This window comes from Leuresthes tenuis, unplaced genomic scaffold (assembly GCF_036924035.1).
Source record: "Leuresthes tenuis unplaced genomic scaffold, fLeuTen1.0.hap1 SCAF_8, whole genome shotgun sequence".
NCBI classification, from domain to species: Eukaryota; Metazoa; Chordata; class Actinopteri; order Atheriniformes; family Atherinopsidae; genus Leuresthes; species Leuresthes tenuis.
Genome location: NW_027325362.1, coordinates 35,816,027 through 35,837,043, shown reverse-complemented (window position 1 = coordinate 35,837,043; position 21,017 = coordinate 35,816,027). Strand labels below are relative to the sequence as shown.

Here is a 21,017-nt window from a genome sequence, read left to right as displayed (position 1 = left end):
TTGAGGCAGTGAAAGAGGCTAGATCCTCTTATTTCAGTAATCTTATAAATCGTAATAAGAATAATCCCTGGGTATCATTTGATAGTATCAACAGTATTGTTTCTCCTCCACCTCAGCATGCTGTGTTACTGTCTAATGATGACTCTAACATATTTCCTAATCACTTTGTAAATAAGGTGATGGACTTGAGGTCTATTACCTGCTTCTGTCCTGTCTAGGAGTCTCATCAGCATTGGTCCCTCATTGCTGTCAATCATTAACAGCTCTTTGAGTCAAGGGTGCGTACCATTCTATTTTAAACATGCTGAGGTAACTCCTCTATTATAGAAACCTATTCTTGATGGCATTTCTATTGGTAATTATTGGCCCATTTCATAATTGCCATTTGTTGCCAATTTGCCATTGCAAATTATTAGGAAAAGTTGGGACTGGATAGTGTAGTGGTATGATTGCCACCTTCCATGTGGGATACCTGAGTTTAAATCCCCTGCATGACTCCAGTAGGGGTCCTTAGGCAAGACCTCCTAAGTTGCTTTGGGTAAAAGCGTCAGCCAAATGCATAAACATAAACATAAAAGTTGCTGTGGACTTCATCAACACACATGGCTGCAGGTAAAAACATCCATCTTACTCAAAGTTGTGTGAAGTTAGCCAACTGTCACAGAATGGAGTACATAAACTGTGCTCCAGGGGGGCGTGTGGATGAAGTGGTCCCAGTAGAGTGCCTGTGTAGAAATCCCTCCGTTAGCTCTCTTACAGCTGCAAGTAGCCACATAACAGCACCTATGTGCTAACAGTACAATAGTACACGTTCGTTCATTCGTCTTAAAGTATTGGTGAAATAAAGACAGATATTATTATTTAGAGGCTGCATTTTTTCACCGTTCACTTATATGGATTGTAGCGAGTTATCTAAATATCTTCCGAAGGACGCCGACTTTTGCCAAACTGTTCTCGGTGAGTAGATAAATGTATTTCATGCCAGAAATAAGGTCTAGGAATTCCCCTTTAAGCCTCATCAACTGGATTGGCTGTCCACACTAGTCCACTGTTTAACCCAGATTAGTTATTGGCTTTCCAGAAATTATCTTGGTGTATGATTTTAAGATTTCTTTTAAAATTTTTATATTAATATCACTAGCAGCGCCAGAATTTTGATTGTCGGTAGGCTTCCAGAAAACTGGATGGGCCAAACAAAAAACGGGTTCCCCTTCATCTCCATTTCAGCGCTTTTATATAACACATAAAACGCTATCATAAGTTACCTTTGCCTACTGCCAATATTATTTTTCCCTCCAGAAAATGTGCATACAGACAGCCAGACACTAACGTTAACGTTAACTGTTACCTGCCTTGCTGGTGTGAGGGGGTGGCTATGGGAGGACTTGATGGGGAGAGGGCAGTCGAGCTGGATGATAACGGTAACTCGTCATCATTCGTAACTTAATATGTCAGGAGTTTCCTTGTGTTTCTTGCTGAAGCTGTATGAAAACAAGCTAATTTGCTTTGTTTTGTCGTGTTTATGTTTCATATTAGCTATGTCTGTGTCTGTCTTATTCGTTGCTTGCTTGAAAAGCTTGCGCGCCATTGTCATTCATTTCATTGGATCACTTGCTGGTGACAATGCAGCCTGTGGGCAGGCTCCACACGTGGGGTAGAAGCCGCTAACTGGTTGAGAAGCTTTCACTCAAAGCTTTCCTCAGGCTGCTTATTGGATGAACAGCTAGAACAGAGCCTTTCAGTCCATGGTCCCCAAGGCTGTGGAACAGTAGTGTCTACCACTACAACTACGTTTAGTTGACTCTGTGGACTCTATGTTTAAACTTTATGGTTTAAACTGTTTTTTTGTTGAGAATTTTATCGATTTGTATTTGACTACCTGTTTATTTTAATGTCACATTATTATTTGTTTGGCTATTATGGCACTTAATTTTCATATTAATTTTACTTGTTTTGTCTACAGTGCTTTGTGACTGTGTGAAAAGCGCTCAATAAAATGAATTTTCATTAGCACACATAAAAAGATGTATAGACAAATTTAGAGTAAGTTATGAGAATATCCATTACCATCCTCCTGTTACTGGAAAAACTTTATGTACGCGCAGAGTACACATGAAACACATGCACGTCATGAAACATATATATTCTCTGGAACCACTTGGTGCCGCCCAAGTATGAAAGTGTTGGAGGGCTCTAGACATATATCGGCACAATGTGCAGATGCTTCAAAGCGCCATTGAAGCTTCATCGGCACACCACTAGTAAAAGCTAAGAAATGTGAGTTCAGTGTTATATCTATTAGCTTTCTCAGTTAGGTCATCCAACATGGTAAAATCCAGGCAGACCTGGCTAAGATAAAAGAGGTGGCAGAGATTTCTTGGCTTTGCAAACTTCTATTAACATTTTGTTAAGTATTACAGCGGCCATCTGGTCACCTGGTCCTTTCACCTGAGAAGGTTTTCTATTAATTGGAGAGTTTTGTATTTGCACCCATCCTTACTCAGCTAGATCCTGATAGACAATTTGTAGTTGAAGTGAATGCCTCAGATGTGGGAGTGGGAGCTGTACTACCTCAACGTAGAGCTGGATGAAAAATTGCACGCTTGTGTTTTCTTCGACTGTTGTCTGTCTACAGCTGAGCAAAACTGTGACGGTGGAAATGGGGAGTTACTAGTTGTTACTAGTTGTTACAGTATCTAGGTGTGTAAGTGAGGGTGAAGTTGAAGTTTCCTTGATATAAGGACCAGTGTGCCTGCCGCACATTTAACTTCTTAGCTGTCTCGAGATAAGAGAGTATCTTATGATTGGTCCACAACACGAACGGATGTTCGCTTCCTCCAGCCAGTGTCGCCACTTCTCAAACTAATGGTCAGACTGAACGTGCAAATCAGGAACTGGAAGCAGCTTTCCACTGTGTAACAGCTTCAAACCCAGCCTCCTGGAGTGAACATCTTCACTGGGTTGAGTACGCTCATAACACTTTGATTAGCTCAGCCAAAGTCAAATCCACATTGGAATGTGCTCTCAGATATCAGCCTTCTTTATTCCCTACACAAGAGCATGATTGGACTGTACCTTGTGTTCAGGCTCACATTAACCGCTGTTGTAAGGCTTGGAGGGACACCTGTACAGCATTATTGTGCTCTTCAGAAAAGTCACAACAATAAGCTAATCAACATTGTTCAAGAGCCCCTGCTTACCAGCCCAGTCAGAAGGTTTGGCTTCCCTCTCAGAACATCCCAGTCAAGGAAGCGCTCCTCACATTTCATTGGTTCATTACAGGTTGAGGAGATCATTAAGCCATCTGCTGTTAATATGATGCCCCCCACCCCCATAAGAATTTATCCCACTTTCCATGTCTCTGAAATGTAGCCTGTCAATACCTTTTTCTTGTGTGCTTGTGGGTGTGCATGTGTTTCTCTGCTTCTCCTTCCAGAGAACGTGGCTGGCAGTGGTGGCTTGATGGCAGACTCACTCCTGGAGCCTAACCCAGCTGTCATTGAGCTAGAGGCAGAGTACACCCTGGACAGCTCATTAGTTTGTCACAGGGCCACACAGAGACAAACGAGACAAACCAGCATGCACGCTCACACTCACTCCTAGGATTAATGTAGAGTCACCAATTAACCTGACATGCATGTTTTTGGACGGTGGGAGGAAGCTGGAGAACCCGGAGAGAACCCACGCATACACGGGGAGAACATGCAAACTCCACACAGAAAGGCCCCAGCCGTGATTCACATCAGGAATTTTCAAGTTGTAGTGAAAACTTCAACATGCGAGGAGACGACCTTCCGGTTGGAAAACAAAAAGCAAACCCCCCCTCCCGAGCCACAGCCATGATTATTCAGCTATCCAAGTGAATTTCCCTCATCTCTTCAGCACTTACACTTAAGTTTCATCACTCCAATATTATTTTCCATTTTCCTCTTTCAGCTACTGTTTTGATGACCACATCAACTGCTTTTTATGTTGAATACTTTTTCAAAATTCACTTCTGAACTACAAACCTTCCAAAAGAAAGTAAATGCAGATTTCGCTCTGATTTGACTTTCCTTTGCCACCCTTTCATGCAGATACTTAGGCTTGTCTCAAATGAGAATAAAGATGTTTTTGCCTGCTCTAAACACTGTGCCAAAAAGGGTCATAGTCTGTTACAGCAAACTGTTGTCTTTATTTTTTGCTTAATTTAGATTTTTGATTAAAAAAAATTGGTCCACTTTTCAGAGTAAAGCATGCCTCAGGTGTAAAAAATGAAAAATTATATTTGCACCTAAAACTTTCAGCACAGCAAGTTCCCCCAAAACACTACAGGTGAATAAAGAGCCGCAGTTTGGAGGCTGCAACTAGAAAGAGACGCAGAGTGTTTGTAAACAGGAAATGTCAAAGAGAAGGGTGCGGGAGGTGGTGTGTGTTTGCACACCGATGCGTGCGGGAATGCTCCATGTGCTCCCAAAGTCAGAATGGGAGTGGACGAGGGAGAGAGAAAAGAAAGGGGCCGTCCTTTTAACAGCGGACCTGTCACACAGAATATTTAGCATGAAGCAACTCCCGCCCCCTCCCTCCCTCCCTCCCTCCCTCCCTCCCTCCCCTTGCTCAATGTGGGGATCAAGCCTCACTCCTCCACAGCCTTCATGTTTGACAGCACAGTGGGAAAACGAGGAGGAAGGAGAAGAAGGGAACTGAGTGGCAGACGCATCTTTGACTTTTTTCTGCACCCGGGAACTTTTTGTCCATGTCACCAACAAACCTGAGGCCAGGACATTCATCAGCCCGCAGCAAAGCTCTTTGCCTATTCCACGGATTAATTTAACCAGACCGGGATTCGATGTAAGTGCAACTAAACTCGCCTTACTCTTCTCTTTCTGTATGTGTAGTTAAAAAAAAAAAATTCAGTGCCTTTTAATTGTATTGTGTTTGTGCGTAGTCAACATGGAAAGAACAGCAAGACGCAATGTACAACTTTCCACAATACCAACAGCGCATTTTCTCGTGTGTAGAGTTGGTCGACATCTTCTTTCCTAGCCTCATATTCTCCGTCTGTCCCAGCCTGGTGTCTGTCCGTCTGTGAGGCCTGTTTTTTTTTCTTACTGAGAGCGTAAAGCGCTTTCCTGCTTCAACAAAAGCCCTTCTGCTGGGGCACCAGACTGAATTATCGTAACCAGGATCTGGTCCGGCTCTTGCAAAATGTTAACACGTAGAGAGACTTTGTCAAAATAAATTAATAGATGATGAAACATGTTTGGCAATGTGAAGGAAATGGCTTGGTGGGCTGAAAGTGTCACAGGAGAAGAACAAAAAAGAGAAAAAGCAACACTTCACCCACCACCATTTGCAGGCACAAAACGCGCGCGCGCACTCGCATACCACAACTCCATTCTTACTTTCAATAATTGCATTCACACTGCATTCAACCCATATGATCAGATATCTCAGAGAGAACCATCGCCCAGGCCTCAAAAACGGTTTGCCAACAACGTCAATATAATCCAAAGAATAGCAGTGATAATAATGAAAATAATAGTAATAATAGTCTCAAGTTTTTTTCAGCAGCTATCTTTATTATATTGAAACACATTTTAAAAAGTAATTAAAGTAAATAACCATACCATTAAAATATAATTAAAGGAAATGATGATAGACACATAATAGAAATGAATTTGAAATGTTCACCTCATGTTTTTATCATCGAGGAGTTCGCTGTGTAAAAAAGGCCTGAACCATATATAACAGCTGAGTTTAATTTAAAAACTAAAATTTATGTGAGACTTTAAAGCCAACACTGATAGTTTGTATTTCTATTTTATGAGAAAGCAAAAACTACATATTTAGATATAAAGAAAACATTTGACTTACTTTTCAGGATCACCAGGTCAGACTTCGTCCTGCAGGCCTTCAGTTTATGGCCTCTTTTGCATCTATTTTCAAATCCAGACTTATGGAAATAAGATTCGTTCATTTCGAAGTTCACGTTTGGCCTCAGGGTGGAAATGTAAAAAAGTTTTTTATTGGTTATCACCCGACCGTGTGCTCTGGGGTTTAGCTCTCCTCAGGTAGTGAAAGGACGATGTCATTTCCAACAATAATGGAGAAACTCTTCTAGCTTTACTTTTTTTCATAGACAAGAATTAATTGACGAGTTTCGAACTTGAACTTATTAGTACCTCACATGTTTCCAGTGAATCACACAATAATTAAAAGAACTTTTCAAATCGCGGGATGCGCAAAAAAAGAAAAAAAATGCTTCGCTGCAGTCAGAATATTTCATTCAGCCTGTGAATTTACTGAAAAGAAAGCTACGAATACCAAACTTAAGATTTAGGGTATTTAAATTGACACAGCTCGTATTGTTCAAAATGAGGGATTTTTTTTTAATTGAAGGAAAAAACGCGCAGCTTTGACTTGACCTTAGAGAATACAAACGTTCGCTTCGTTGATGTATCAAATGATTTGATATGAATTACAAAAGTTGTTTTACACCAACAGACTGAGTCAAATCAGCGAAATTTCATTTGATCAACAATAATAGATTCTGGATATGAAAAAGCTCTTTGTTAATCACCGCCGAGGACTTCTTATTGGCTTGAACGGCCAATTATTTCCCTGCGATTCTGCTGCAGGACTGCCTCGGCCTCACTCCCTCAATCATATGCAAATGGCTGTTATACCAGGGCGGAAATTAACATCTACAAACATTGGACTGAAATTCCATCTGCCGCCTCTTCGGAGAGGCCCTTAATAAGTTCTCAGACAGCAAAGTGACACACATCTTAATCAACTCTTAATCCCGGGAATTAATTCTCAACGCGTTTATGAATAATTCCCAGGGTAATGCATGCAGTGCGTGCAAATGCAAGCAGTCTACCACGCGCGTAGCCAGATGGATCCGACAGTCTGCCGAAAAATGAGAGGATTTCTGCCTCCAAATTATTATTTTTATTATCATAACCACATATGTATTTAAATTAGATCGGTGTCATCTAGCTACTGCTTATGCAAAGCACTCCACTTTATGCAAACTCGAGACTCTCGTCATACAGCTGTTAATTTTTTATCACGAGGCCCCCAACCTCAGCATCAAAGGTAAACGCACAGTCCCACTCTAGCTGTGTTTAACGCTTTAATGAGGCACAGAGGCGCTGCAACTGCACGTCAGGTTGACGTAAGGCGAGATATGTCCGCTTCAAGGGCCCCGAGTGCTCCAGAAAATGGACTGTGCCCTCTGAAAATCTACTGCGAAATCCCAGATTTATTTCCAATTTTTTACACTTCACAGGGTCGAACAACAACAACACAGCCGTAATCGTCTGACTGTCAGTTGAGGCCCTGCCCGCTTCTTGGCTTAATGATAACTTGTTGGACTTACTGAGCAGAGAAGGAGGAGGGTTCCCGGTTTTAGAAATATTATCATGCAGAGGCCCCGATGAGTGTGCGTCTATGTGCGTGTAGTTCGGTAGCGAAGAGGAAAGAAGAGTGAGGGTGGGTGGGGTGCACGGACAAAATGACTGGCTTGCATCACTCCGCTGGCTGCCAAGCAGCCGGCCTCTCAGCACCACATTGACACCAGGCCGTCTGTTCATCCATCACTGCCACAGCGAATATAGTCCGCGAGACTGCCTCACATTCATATTTCGGACCAAAATACAGGTCCATATTGGAGCAGCTGTTGCTCTGTCAGGCAAGTAACCCAACTGAACTGTTTCACCAAGGGTTGGGAAATTAAAACACGAGCAGCGCGCATCTTTAGGTAAACAAATGAGGCGATAATCTACGTTTCCATGTTACATCTGTAAAGGACAAAAGCGGCTTGTGTGTTCATGACACTGATCTGGAACTGACTTACTTTAAAAGTCAAAAAGTCAAAGCTGTCTTGGAAGAAGTCAAAAGCATCGTACAGCAGGCTGACAGTAGGCTGTAGCGCTTCATGGTGGCAAATTACGAACACGTGTCTCTGTGAGGAAAGGTTCCCTGAAATGTCAAATCCGGACTATTTGAAATCAGACACATAAGATCAAGTGCTGTGGCGCAAATACGCACGATGGAGGTCATTCACAGTTTGTTATCGATTGAAATCTGACCCAGAAGCACATCATTTTCCGTTATTGAAACATTCTTACTAACGACGACACGATATTATGAAACTGATTTTTCTGACCCAAAAGTCAACTTTAACCCACAAATCCATATCAGAGGCTGATTAATCCAAAGCCACGACAGAGAGGCAGTGTGCTTACCAAGGTAATCTCCACGGAGAGACTTGACCTTATCCTCATCTTGCGTCTTTTTCCCATGGATGGAGCGATAGCCTCCGGCTGACAGCAGAATTCCAATTTTCCTGTCTTCTAATCTTTTGTGAAATGCGGCGATCATTCTCACGGATGCTCAACAAAAAACAGATGCAAGTCGTCTTTGAAGTCAAAAGTGACTTGTGATGACATTAATGTGGCTTTTAAGGATTGAGAATTTTGTGTGAGAAAAAAATTGTCACCGATACTCAGTCGTTATAAGGTTCTAAAGCTTTGATCAGAAAATGCATGTTGGCCTTATGTTGCTTTGTACAAGTGGCAGATACATGTTAAGTGAGGGTTGTTGACGTTGTTCATCTTTGTCTGGGCCGAACCATCAGAAAGCAGCAGAGAGTGAACTCTGTGAGGAGCAGCCGAGCACAAAGCAACATCCATTCCATTAGTTTTACAAGAAATCTTTAGTGGATTTTACGTTTATACATCTCACACAAATGTGAAGTCTCTGATCTCTTAAATTTTCTTGAATAATTTAATGATAAAAAGAAGAGCTGTTTTTTTTTTCCTCTGATGTGATAAGAAGTGAAATTCTTGCAAATGATGTTCAGGAGGTACACACCTGTTCCAGGCTGCGCATTTTGGACTGGGTGACGTCATGTACATTTGTTAGGGGACATTTAAAAAAGCTCATTAAAAAATGAAAAGTCTGACTGCATGCCCTGTATGATACACTTAATAGTAACAAATGAAACAAACCCTCTGTGTTCAACATCAAGCTTGGACCTCTGACCGGGTCTCCAACAGTTCTGTGAGAAGTTGTACATTCATATACAAATAAATGCATGGCTGGTTCTGAAGGTTGTATGCGTTTAAAACATAATTTAAGAGGTGTTTTAAATGATTTAAAAATCATTTATAACATATTACTAATGGTCCCAGAATGAGCACCTATTTTGTAAAATAATTGACCTTCTATCTCATATCAGTGCATCCATCATCAGCTGTAGGAGAAGAGAGGCAGGCTGGAAGAGTAAAGGCTATACTGATGTTCACACCACCAGGGGACAGAATCTTGTTTCAGTTACTTCAAAAGGTTCAGGTTTAATCAAGTCGTACAATGTGCTGTTGCTGGTGGTGGGAATGTGTGTGAGCGAACAAGCGTTTGTGTGTATAGGAGTTCACAAATATGCATTCCTCTTAAAATGGAATTCTGCTGTTTCTACATGTTTAAAGTTCCTAACCACAGGACTGACTGAGACTGGCATTGAAAAGTAAACAGGGTCGGTTTAGGCTCTAATTAAAGACAGAACACGATGTCTTATTTAACTTAAATTAAATAGAAAATAGTGATAAACAGCAGCAGAGTGCAGTGGTTAGATACCTTTTCCATTTTATTCTTCTTTAATCTTTTTGCTAGCTAGCATTCAAGACATAATGATTAGGACACTGCAGAACATCACTGTCGCTGTTTCTGTCACTTTGAATTGGGATGCATTTTGTGATTAAAGACATAAAGTTGTTTAAGTTTATCTGTATTGAAGCCATAAATCATCCCAACCCTCTCTCAGCTTGGTGAGACTATATTCGCACCTCCTCTCTCTCAACATTGTCATGGTGTTAAATGCTCTCAGAGAAATAAGCAACGGATTATTTTTAGGGCATCACTGTTCTTCCTCACCAGCGTTAATTTGGCGTGAAAACCTTTATTGCTCTTTCCACGTTACTCAAAATAGGCCCACATCAGGACAAGTCTTGCTAAAACTACTTATGCCAGCCTCTCATAAACAGGGTCGGGATCACAACCACCACACCGGGTGAATGGAAAGATGGAGGACAGAAAAGACACAGAACGCACCGACAAATGAAAGAAATACACACAAACCCACTGCAGATGGAGATGTATTGATTTTACCTTTCCTCATGCTGGGAAGGAGTCTTTTTAGGAGTGACAGCAGAAAACAATAAGGTTAGGTGTTCTTAACCAAAAAAAGGCACAAAAACACATGTTAACTGATCAGTTGTGCTTTTAATCTAACTGGGAATTTATTGTGCTAACAGGGTGACTTCTGGTAGGACTCTATACTTAAAGAAAAAAAATCTGCGTTTTGTCCCTGTCTGACGGGGAAATTGCTGTATCAATATTTCTCTTAGCTTAATCTAAAAAGGATAGCTGGAGTGTTTGAGGACTGGAGGCTTTTACATTTTAAGAATGAGTGAACAAAAACAGGATTCTCACACATTTCTTGTAACAATGTCTGTATTGTAAGGGGATATTATGTTATAAGCGAGCAACTTTTCAGTGAAATCCCCATGTAATCCAGCAGACACAGACACAGAATATTACAAGAAACACAAAGTAATCTCTTCAAATAAGTAAAGCAGCATGGTAACAGTGCGGAACAAATAATGTTAGGAAATATATTGTTTTCTTGCAGCAACACTTTAGGTGAATATCACATTTACACATCAGACACAATATAATAGTAAAGACATTGTGTAAACCCTTTTGATAAAATGTATCTAATGATTGGACTCTCTTACTGTAGATGCTGCTGGTGGTAGTAGTGGAGTATCCTGAGTGTCAGAAGGCTGATATGTCTCTTTCTGTGTCTGTTGCAGAGCCTGGTCATGGATTTTAATTTGCTGACAGACAGTGAAGCTCGCAGTCCGGCACTGTCGCTCTCCGACTCCGGGACCCCGCAGCACGACCAGGGATGCAAGGGCCAAGATAACAGCGGTCAGTTGGCAAGAAACATTGTGGACTCAACCTAACCTTTACGTTGTTTGGATATTAGGCCTACAGTTTGCACCACTGGATCTTTTTATTCAGGGAAAATCCTCGCGGTTGAAAGATAATCACCTTGACTTTCTGGACGCACACTGGCCCCAGCACAAACAGCTCGTTACCACGCTGTCCTCAGTATTTCCCCCTCAGGTAGAATTCCACTGTAGGCTCCATTCTACCCACAGTCATTTAATAAAGATTATCATACGCGATATTTGGTTTGGAAGTGTTGGCAGAGAGCTGAGCGCAGCGCCCATCAGTGATTCGCTGTACCTGACATGAAGTGCTTCTTTATTTGAGCGCCAGTCAGCGTGCAGCAGACTCTTCGGGTTTTAGCGACGGGCTGTAATCAAATATTGCTCAGTCTGTCTTTGAATATGAAAATGCGTTGGGAAGAATGAAGCGTTTTACTCCCGAGTGTCACACGCATTGTCCCAAAACATGTAGGCTAGGCTAATGATCAGTTCATTTATCTCTGACTAGTTTCCTTTATTAGGCTACTTGTTTATATTGATGGAAAAAAATCTAAGTGAGCTGTTACTCTAACGGCTTCATGACTTTATTCTTAATTTATTCTACGAAACACGGAATGTTCGCGAAGAAGACAATGATTGTTTCTTCCTATTCCGGGGATTTTGACAGCATCTCACGGTCTTTATCTGGGCTGAATTATTGTACATGTAGACGTGGTCACGTGGTTGATCACACGCGACACATCCGTGTAATCCCCTAAACGCAGGCTGTTGAAGGATGGCTTTTTGGTGATGACTCGCTTTCAAAATATTTGAGATCAAACTGAGGCCATGTTGAAGGAAACACCACTTCATCTTTAGGTGATGTAATGTATTCAAGCGATGAACGAGGCACCGAATACTCGGCTGAGGGTGTGTGTTTATGTGTGTGTGACCAAAGCGCCAAACTGTGTATATTTAGAAATTAAGTCTGAACAAACGCTTTCTATTTTTGGACAGAGATGCAGAGTAGGCTAAATATGCTTTCACGAGTCTTAAAAAAAGAGAAAGTCTCTTTACAAAAGCTTCAATAAATCCTCTATTAAAACGAACATCCTCAGTCGCACAGCTGAGCGCAGGTTTTTATTCCAAAGGTAAAACACATCATCTAAAGAAAAGCGGAAGCACGCATGAATTATTTCAACCATTTAGAATTATCACTTTTTACACCTAAATGTAATTCAATTTTTGTCTAAATCTATTTTATTTGAGCAATAATGTAAATATTTACCTTATTGCAAAATATTAAATTATTTTCAGTCTTTTATACATTTAGAGACCTAAATACAGTTTTCTACAAGACTGTTTTGCGAGCCCTTGACTCAGAAAATCCCAGCAAGTAGTCATGTCCTGGTTTGTCATTAAGAATGAATGTGATTGTTAAAACAACAATGATGAAACACAGCCCTTTAATTCATTGTTTTCCACGTATTTTCCCTCTGACTCACATTAAGAGAGCACAAGTCAATTTACTCCTGTTAGGATTTACTTGTTTAGAATTATTGTTACAATTAAATAACCTTCAGTTGAACGCTCACTTTTGTTTCATCTCAATGACCAAAAGAACTTCAATCTTAAATCTGGACTCAATTATTCAAGTGAATAATTTGGCTGCCACACCTTAGCACACTAAGGTGACGCCTATGCCTGAGGCCATGACTGAATTGTCTATATGAGCTCTGTTATAATAACCTTTCTCTTTGAAATAAAGGAACCTCTTGTAAAGCCTGACTTTGGCTTTACCAGCAAGTGCAGTAGGCTGCTTTTGAAAGCTCTGGCATGGACAAAATATATCTCTAATCGTTAATGGAGCGCTGTAATGAAACAACTTCCCCCCTGGGATCTGGATCTGAATGTGATTGTCCAGATGTAACCATCACTGCTTTTTGATTCGTAAAGCTCTTTATTTCTGTCAATATTTGTTGACATTTTCTGATTTTTCCAGATGCTGAAAAGTGATTTGGTTAAAAGCATCTTGAAGTCATTTTCCAGATTAAAGTCCTCTGAGAAACTGACTTTGAGCATCTCTGTCATGTCAGCACATTATTAGTCAGATTGCTCCTATTGTTGGTCAGTGCATCACTTTAAAAAGGGCTGCCCTTTCCTCTGTATTGTGATATAGACTTTGGCCTTAAGTGACAGCTTACCCAGTGTCGGTTTACTCCCAGATAACAGCCTCAGCCTGGCCCTTATTGGTTTTGCTGGTGGCCCTGTGGAGCCTCTTTTTAAACCCTGCTGATCATTTTGAACTGCTCCCAGAGAACTAAGCCCTTGCCAAACAGAGCCCAACCTGCCCCAGTCACAAAAGACTGATCCACAGGATTAGCTAGCCAACTAATTTCACTTCTTTCTGTGAGGTCCTCAAATTGCAGGAGTCGGATCTGGCAGAGAGGAGCCCTGACAGACATAACATGGATGTGTGGTCTTTTAAAAATGCTGTGCTGTGTTCATAATGCAATCATTCAGTGTCCCTGCACATCTTTGAATGTAATGCAGGCTTCATTCTCTCCTGGTATCGTTACATTCATCCTTGTCATTATTCAGCTTGTGAGATGGAGGGATTTCAGCTAACGTTTGATCAGATGATGTTATCTGGTTACATTCAGCTGGGATTGGATTGTGTTGATGTAATATATGATAGAGGATCAGAATAATGTGCTGTTAAATAATGTGTCAGCTTTTAAGTGTCCACAGATCTCCTCTTCGCAGCAACCCAAACAGCAATAATGTATTCTTAGGCTTAAATGCTTTTTTTGTTTGTTAATTATATTATTAATATTAAGCTTTTTGCAGTTTCCTATAATATTTGCCACAACCATTTTAAATCTCCACCTAACACTATCTGCTGGAAGAACATATAAAGAAAATAAGGCAGTTGAATGAAAATGAACTTTACTTGGCGTAAAATTACTTTACCATTTGATGCCTTCTTTCACTAATAATATTCAGTGTATTTTACACAGAACTCTGCTGCATTTATTGTCAGCTGAATTTACCTTTTAGATGAAGACTAGACTGTTTATTATTTATTATTATTATCAGTGATAACAGCCCAACAGTCAAAGATGCAATGTATCATTTCATAACAAGTCGTCACTATGATTAAGTCTACTTTAAATTCTTACAGGGCGGCAGATTATGCTACTGTTTGTAACTGACTTCTTAAACTGTGTTGCTAAAGTTCAAAAGTAAGTAGTAAGTAAAATCAAAAGTATTCCACAGTCAGCAAAATCTACGCTCAAGGAGCAAAACATCTGCCCAGATTTACTTTAAGCACATTATATTAAGCACAACATTAGCCTCACATTTTTTTTTGCAGAACACTACACACAGTGAATAGGACAACACTGATAACCCTTCCTTCATAAGGCACAGGATATGTCACTTTCTTTCTTTCAAATTAAATCATCTATGAACCACCTGCTTAAACTAAAGAGTGTGCAGACACATATGGGTTTAACTGTAGCAACATGATCACATAACAGGTTGTAAAATTTGTATGTTGGTGTATGAAAAAAATGTGGGGCAATTTTACAATTTCATAATAAAAACTCGGTATCTGCCACTGCAGTTCTCTGCTACGATACAACTTCCATCACGCTTCTGGTGAGTTTCCATTTCCAAGTTTCCATATTGGCGAAGTGATTATATCAACAGTTGCCACTATTGACTTGTACAAAAAATGCTTTATTTAGGTCGGATAGCATTAAGCCCCCAAACTTCATTTATCAAAATCCCAACCTTCTCAACCTTTTCCTACTTCTGTGGTCATTTTCAGTTAATAATAGGGAGGGGAGGCTACCATTACAAATTAGTTGAATTTGAGTTCAAACAAGGTTAAGATTACTTTATTGTCATATACACACGAAATGACTCCTCCGCATCTGACCCATCCAGGTTGGCACCTGTTGAACACACATGTACACAGTCACACACTCCTGGAGACAGATGCCATTCACTGGAGCGGTGGGCAGACAATCACAGCGCCCCCATGCTAACCCAGGGCACGAGAGGTGGACTGCCACCTCCAGCCACCTTCAGCTGTCAGTCCACCAATAACCTTCCAGTTATTGGACAAGCCACTCTAACTACTGAGCCACGACCGCCCCTGGTAGCAAAAAAATACATTTGTCCTGCTGCAGTGACCCTATGTCCCGTCATTGGGGGTCAGTTGTTTAAGAACAGAGCCAATGCCTTCTTCAAACTGTTTTTCTTCTGTGTATCTGCAGACACAGAGAAATCCCACCAGAACCAGCTGGAGGAGTCCAGCGCTGAGGACGGCTCTATGAAGAAGAAGCAGCGGCGCCAGAGGACTCATTTCACCAGCCAGCAACTCCAGGAGCTTGAGGCCACCTTCCAGAGGAATCGCTACCCAGACATGAGCACCAGAGAGGAGATTGCTGTATGGACCAACCTCACTGAGGCACGGGTTAGGGTGGGTACACAAGTTCTACCACTAGAATAGAAAACTGAGTTATGCTCTTTTATGCAACTAGTGAGATGTTTGGTAGAATGAAAGACAACAAAATACTGAAGGAAGAAAAACAGCTTTTATACTGTTGTTTCAGTAACACTTGACAATGAGATTCGTAATACATGTTATTGTGACTTGTGATGATGTTCATTACGTTCCTTCCAGCATCTCCACCTGACCAAATTTTCCATTCAGTTAAAATTATTCTGAGTAGATGGACACTAATTATCCTGTGCAAATGTGGCATGCTTAAGTATAATTGAAATGAATACTGCCTGCATTAAGCTCAACATGTATACCAAAAAACAATACATAATCCAGCAAAACCCAGTCCTGGCCGGGCACATAACTCAAGCCCATCTTTCTGACTGACTACCATGTTTTACACTTGTCATGTTGTCCTCTTCTTGGAGTTTCTGGCTTTTATAAAACCATTAAAGAATTGTCACATGGAAAAAAATATCCTTCAGTTACTAAGTGTACTTGAGATGATTACCAGACTCTATAGATGTTTTAACCTTGTTAGGTTTAGCTATTTCTATTGATGTGTTTTCAATGATAATTCTAGAATGGTTTAATAGAATACATGGAAGACTATTATTTCTTCTACTTGCTAAAATGTTTTGTTCCCTCTACCAAAGCTTTAGTAGAGTCACTAAATGTCAAAAGTGCAACAGAATGTAGCCACACCCAACAGTTTGGTCATTGCAGCTATATGGAGCAGAGGGACACACATTCTGATGGATGACAATACAATTGCTGGCTTGCCTGACAAGTATTGGATCAAATTAATGTTGGCTGGATGAAAGGTCACATAGCACACACTCTTGGTTGTTATTTTGAAAGGACAACAGACTGCACATTGTCTTTCCCCTAATATCCATCAGTGACTCTTTAAAGCCCTGCATGCAGACAGATTCATATGTGCCCTAAATATGTCATATGTCAGCTTGATTTACATGATTTGCCAGTGAGCTGTTTTTAATCATCAAAATTGCAGTCAGGAAGAACATATTAATAACACTTAATCCAGTCTCTGGGCATACAGGGTGGACTGACTGTGAAGACCTTCAAAGTTGATCAGTGATGTGATTTATCACCTTCTTTTTGGTTTGTTTTAGAAATTCAATATCATGTAATAGGACATGCAGAATTGACAAAAAAAAAAGGTACAATTCATGGTGTTTTTGTCTTTAGTCCCATAGCCCAGTCTTACTGAAAAATGTTATGGTCAATAGGCACAACTGTTCACATCTCCAAAATGTAGAGTCACAATATCTCATTCTAATTTGTGAGTTGGTAACATATCAATAGGCTGCTGTTTTCCATAGTGCATGTGACATGAAGGGAATCATAAGCCATTAATAGTCAAATATCTAAACCCTAACCATGTAAGTTAATTCTAACCGTTGTCATATATTTTTAACTCCTAACCCCATCCATTTGAGAATGACAGCCCTCTGCTATCCCCTCCCTCCTCCTTTGTTTGTGGTCAAATGAACCTATCAGACATGTACGTTATGATGAAGTCAGACAGGGAACACGGATGTGATGATTTATAGCGAGAAATTGATCATGAACGTAATCATGTGAGAAGATGTAGCAAGATGTAAAGTGTGAACCACCACATATGAAAAAAATATGGAAATATTGACTGTTGTTGTGATAACGTAGCGGCACACGAGCAGCGTTTCTGTGGGAACTAAGTGAAGAAAGCATTGTTATTGTTTAACATGTGAACCTTTCAAGGTTTTGCGCTATAGACCAACTACCAGCGTTCATTCATTCTGTTGTGAAATTGGGTTGAACGCCACAGGAAACTAAACCTAAGTAAAGTGGTGCTTTGAGCTAAGTGGTAACATTAGAATGTTAACATAGTCACACTTCAAATATCACTGTTGAGGTATTTATTTGTCATTTGATGTCTAAGATTAATGTGTTACAGGCTGGTTATACTAAGTTGTGGGGTGAAAAAAATTCTTTTACTTTTTGTAGTTTACTTCTGGTTTCCACATGAATGACCATATTCCAGTAATCTGTGTTTATAGAAAGAGATATGCTGGGCACGTGCTGAGCGAATTAAGTCAGTTGACAATTTTGTGTGACCACATCAAAATGCCAAGCGCACCTTTTTTCACAGGGAGCCTTGTGCACACCCTCTAATGATGGCATGTTCCCCAATGGAGCCTTGACGTACCAAATGTAACATCCCTGTTAGCACTGTCAGCATGCTAACACTTTATTATATGCACTGTTATGTGCATGTTACATAAGCTGGATAAGGTAATAAACTTGTCAGGGGCTTATAACCTTACTATTTGCTATTACTATTTTTTTTAGGACTCCCTGGCTGTTATTATTCTAATTTACATTTCCCTCATGTGGAGCTTATTCCTAAATATTTAAAGAACCCTCCACCCCTACCCCAAAATGACACAGCTTCCCTGACATGACATGTCAGGTAACTTCTGCCCTTCAGTGTGGGATTTTCCCCGCTGTCATTGGATGTGATGGAGAACTCTGTCGTTCTCTTTAAACTCAGATTTGATGGTCAGTGGCATTCTATTGCTATGGTAACACTGGGTGACATAGCTACAGCATGTGTGCCAAGAGGGCAGACAAGACTAAGGATAAGTAGTTTCTGATACAAAATCATTACAAAATATAACAAATACACAAGTGTTAACAGATGGTAGGTTTGTGACACATAGTGTGCATCTTCCTTTCTCCATTAAATTCTGAGCAAAGTTTGTTGAGAACTTTACCCATAGACAAAATTGTCATAGTTTTAATTTTTAAAACCACCCATTTTTGATTTTCCACTAACGCTTTAATCCAATTCATATCCTCTAAATATAGGTCCATAAAATACGGATACCCCTGCCCTGACATTTCTTTCATTGGGATCTCACTATTCAAATAAGTGAATGATTAGATTTAATAAGCCTGGCCTAATATGACTGTTTGATGATACACTTCAACTTACTTTCTGGGATCATTATATATTTAAAAAATTCTGAATATCTTTGCACACAATAATACTGAAATCATTTAAGAGGGTTTAAGATAGTCTGACTGAATGTGTTTTAGAATTAGACTTTATTGACTACAGTTTTTGAAGGAAAAATTCATTTGAAAATAACTCATTGAAGCTTCTATTTTTTACCTTGTTCTCAAAAATAAAACCAATTTAAATAAGGTGTGAAGCTGTGAAAACATCTCAATATCAAACAGCTTGCAGACAAATTAGATATCTATTCACAGGAGTTTTTAATGTTCTGTGTGTACAGCAATTTAACCGCCACTACCTTGATAGATAAGCCTCATCATAATATCGGATTATCAAACGCATAAGCTTAATGCAACTTTTAATTTGCTATTTGAAAGTCAAATCCTAAGCTGCTTTCTACAACTCTGGCTTTCTTTCAAAATTTTGGTCAACATTACTGTTGTTCTTTCCAGTAACAACAAGACAGGTGGCTACTTGACTAATACTTCATATCAGCACTACTCCTCTAAAATTTGGTCTATACATGAGCTTTTTTAAAAATGTATTTTACCTTAGTGGAAAAGCACCTCATTTTTTGCTTCCTTGCTAGGTTCCCCCTTGTAAGGCACATTAGGTTTATATGGTCATATTGAAGAACAACCTGCCCTGCCACGGGGGTGCAACAGAGTTAACAGAGAGTACATCCAATAAAGTACAAACTCACATTATTCTCTCCTTTTGGTTTTCCTAGGTGTGGTTCAAAAATCGACGTGCCAAGTGGAGAAAACGGGAGCGAAACCAGCAGGCAGAGCTTTGTAAAAATGGCTTCGGTGCTCAGTTCAATGGACTCATGCAACCCTATGATGACATGTACACGGGCTACTCCTACAACAACTGGGCGACAAAGAGTCTAGCAAGCAGCCCACTCTCTGCCAAGAGCTTTCCATTCTTTAATTCAATGAATGTAAGCCCCCTGTCATCCCAGCCCATGTTCTCACCCCCCAGCTCCATCCCCTCTATGAACATGGCCTCTAGCATGGTGCCCTCAGCAGTGGCTGGAGTTCCTGCTACTGGGCTCAACAACCTGGGCAACCTCAACAACCTCAATAGCCCCACAGCTCTCAACTCAGTAGCAGTGACCGCAGCTACGTGTCCCTATGCCACTACAGCCAGTCCTTACATGTACAGAGATACCTGCAACTCCAGCCTGGCAAGCCTGCGGCTCAAAGCGAAGCAGCACACCAACTTTGCTTATCCGACAGTGCAGAACCCTGTGTCCAACCTAAGCCCCTGCCAATATGCTGTTGACCGGCCAGTATGAAGAAGAAGCTCCAACTATAACCCCTGACGTAACCTACCACCTACAAGTCCACTGTTACCCAACTTCTCATCTCTTCAGTTCCATTTTGATGGTATAGAATGAGAATAATTTTCAAAACTGACACAGGAAATAGACACCTTCAGATGGACCACAGATCTTCAAAGGATTTTCCTCCAGTTTGTGAGACTTTATTGCTGAACTGACCAACCACCTCAAAGGATTTTCTAAAGATTTGTGTCCACTATGATTTTCCTTCCTTTGAACTGCATGATCAGAGTACATATAGAAACCAAGGATAAATGAAATTTGGATGCTTCAACTGGACTGTTGGTCAGCATACTGGCCTTATAAACATCCAATTCAATCTTTGCCACTGATACAGGAAGAGGGACCTGTGGTTGCAATTTGAGGGAAATGGAGGGTGTATATAATGGACTTTTTCTGTTTTGTATGTGACAAAAATACATGAAAACGTAGTACTTTAAAAATGAGAAAAGCATGTTCTTGAAAAGCAAAGACCCTAGTTTGGTGTACTATGAACACATCATTTAGGAACTTTAAACTTTGTTGTGAATTCTTCTCACCTCAGAAGGTTAAAGTCAAAGGGTGACTTGGATTGGTGAAAAGAGGGCAGTTCTAGAAAGTGAACACAACCTTAAGCTTTTAAAAACACAAAATCAGCTTTTCACATGCGTATATACCAGAATATCAGCAACATTTTTCAAGTAAATCTTTGAAAAAAAGCCATTGAGTATATAGATTTTGTGTGGTGTTATACAAAGGGAGTCCATGACTGTAAAAAAATGTATGTAAGAGTGCAGCTGTTATAACAGAAAACAAGCTTCTTTTTTTTTGGTGTAGCCTGCTTTGTCTCATTAAAGAATAAAAGATATGTTTCTATGAACTATAAATTGACTTTTATATGGAGCAGAGCAATACTTGTTCCTCCACAACTTACTTTGAGAGCATATTACAATAGTTGCCTGATGTTGATCAAAACACTGAGCAGAACACCATGGAAGCTTAACTCACTTCCATGGTAACACCTATACAACAGTGAAAGAACATAGTAGGCGGACAGGAGAGAGTTAGGGGAGATATAGATGTCCCTGATGACTGCCTACTGATATGTTTGACCTACACATTAACCACAGGCTATCCAATAACGGTAGGAATTCACAGAGGCCAGGGCTG

At 40.3% G+C, this 21,017-nt stretch overlaps 1 protein-coding gene across 1 annotated transcript; it reads left to right on the top strand.

Moving 5' to 3' along the window:
- The first annotated feature begins 4,608 nt into the window (after positions 1 to 4,608).
- On the top strand, positions 4,609 to 20,715 carry pitx3 (paired-like homeodomain 3). Its single transcript, XM_072391592.1, has 4 exons — positions 4,609 to 4,830; positions 10,863 to 10,980; positions 15,269 to 15,474; positions 19,254 to 20,715. The coding sequence occupies exons 2-4, from the start codon at positions 10,872 to 10,874 to the stop codon at positions 19,821 to 19,823; spliced, it is 885 nt and encodes a 294-aa protein (XP_072247693.1). The 5' UTR covers positions 4,609 to 4,830; positions 10,863 to 10,871; the 3' UTR covers positions 19,824 to 20,715.
- The last annotated feature ends 302 nt before the right edge of the window (positions 20,716 to 21,017 follow it).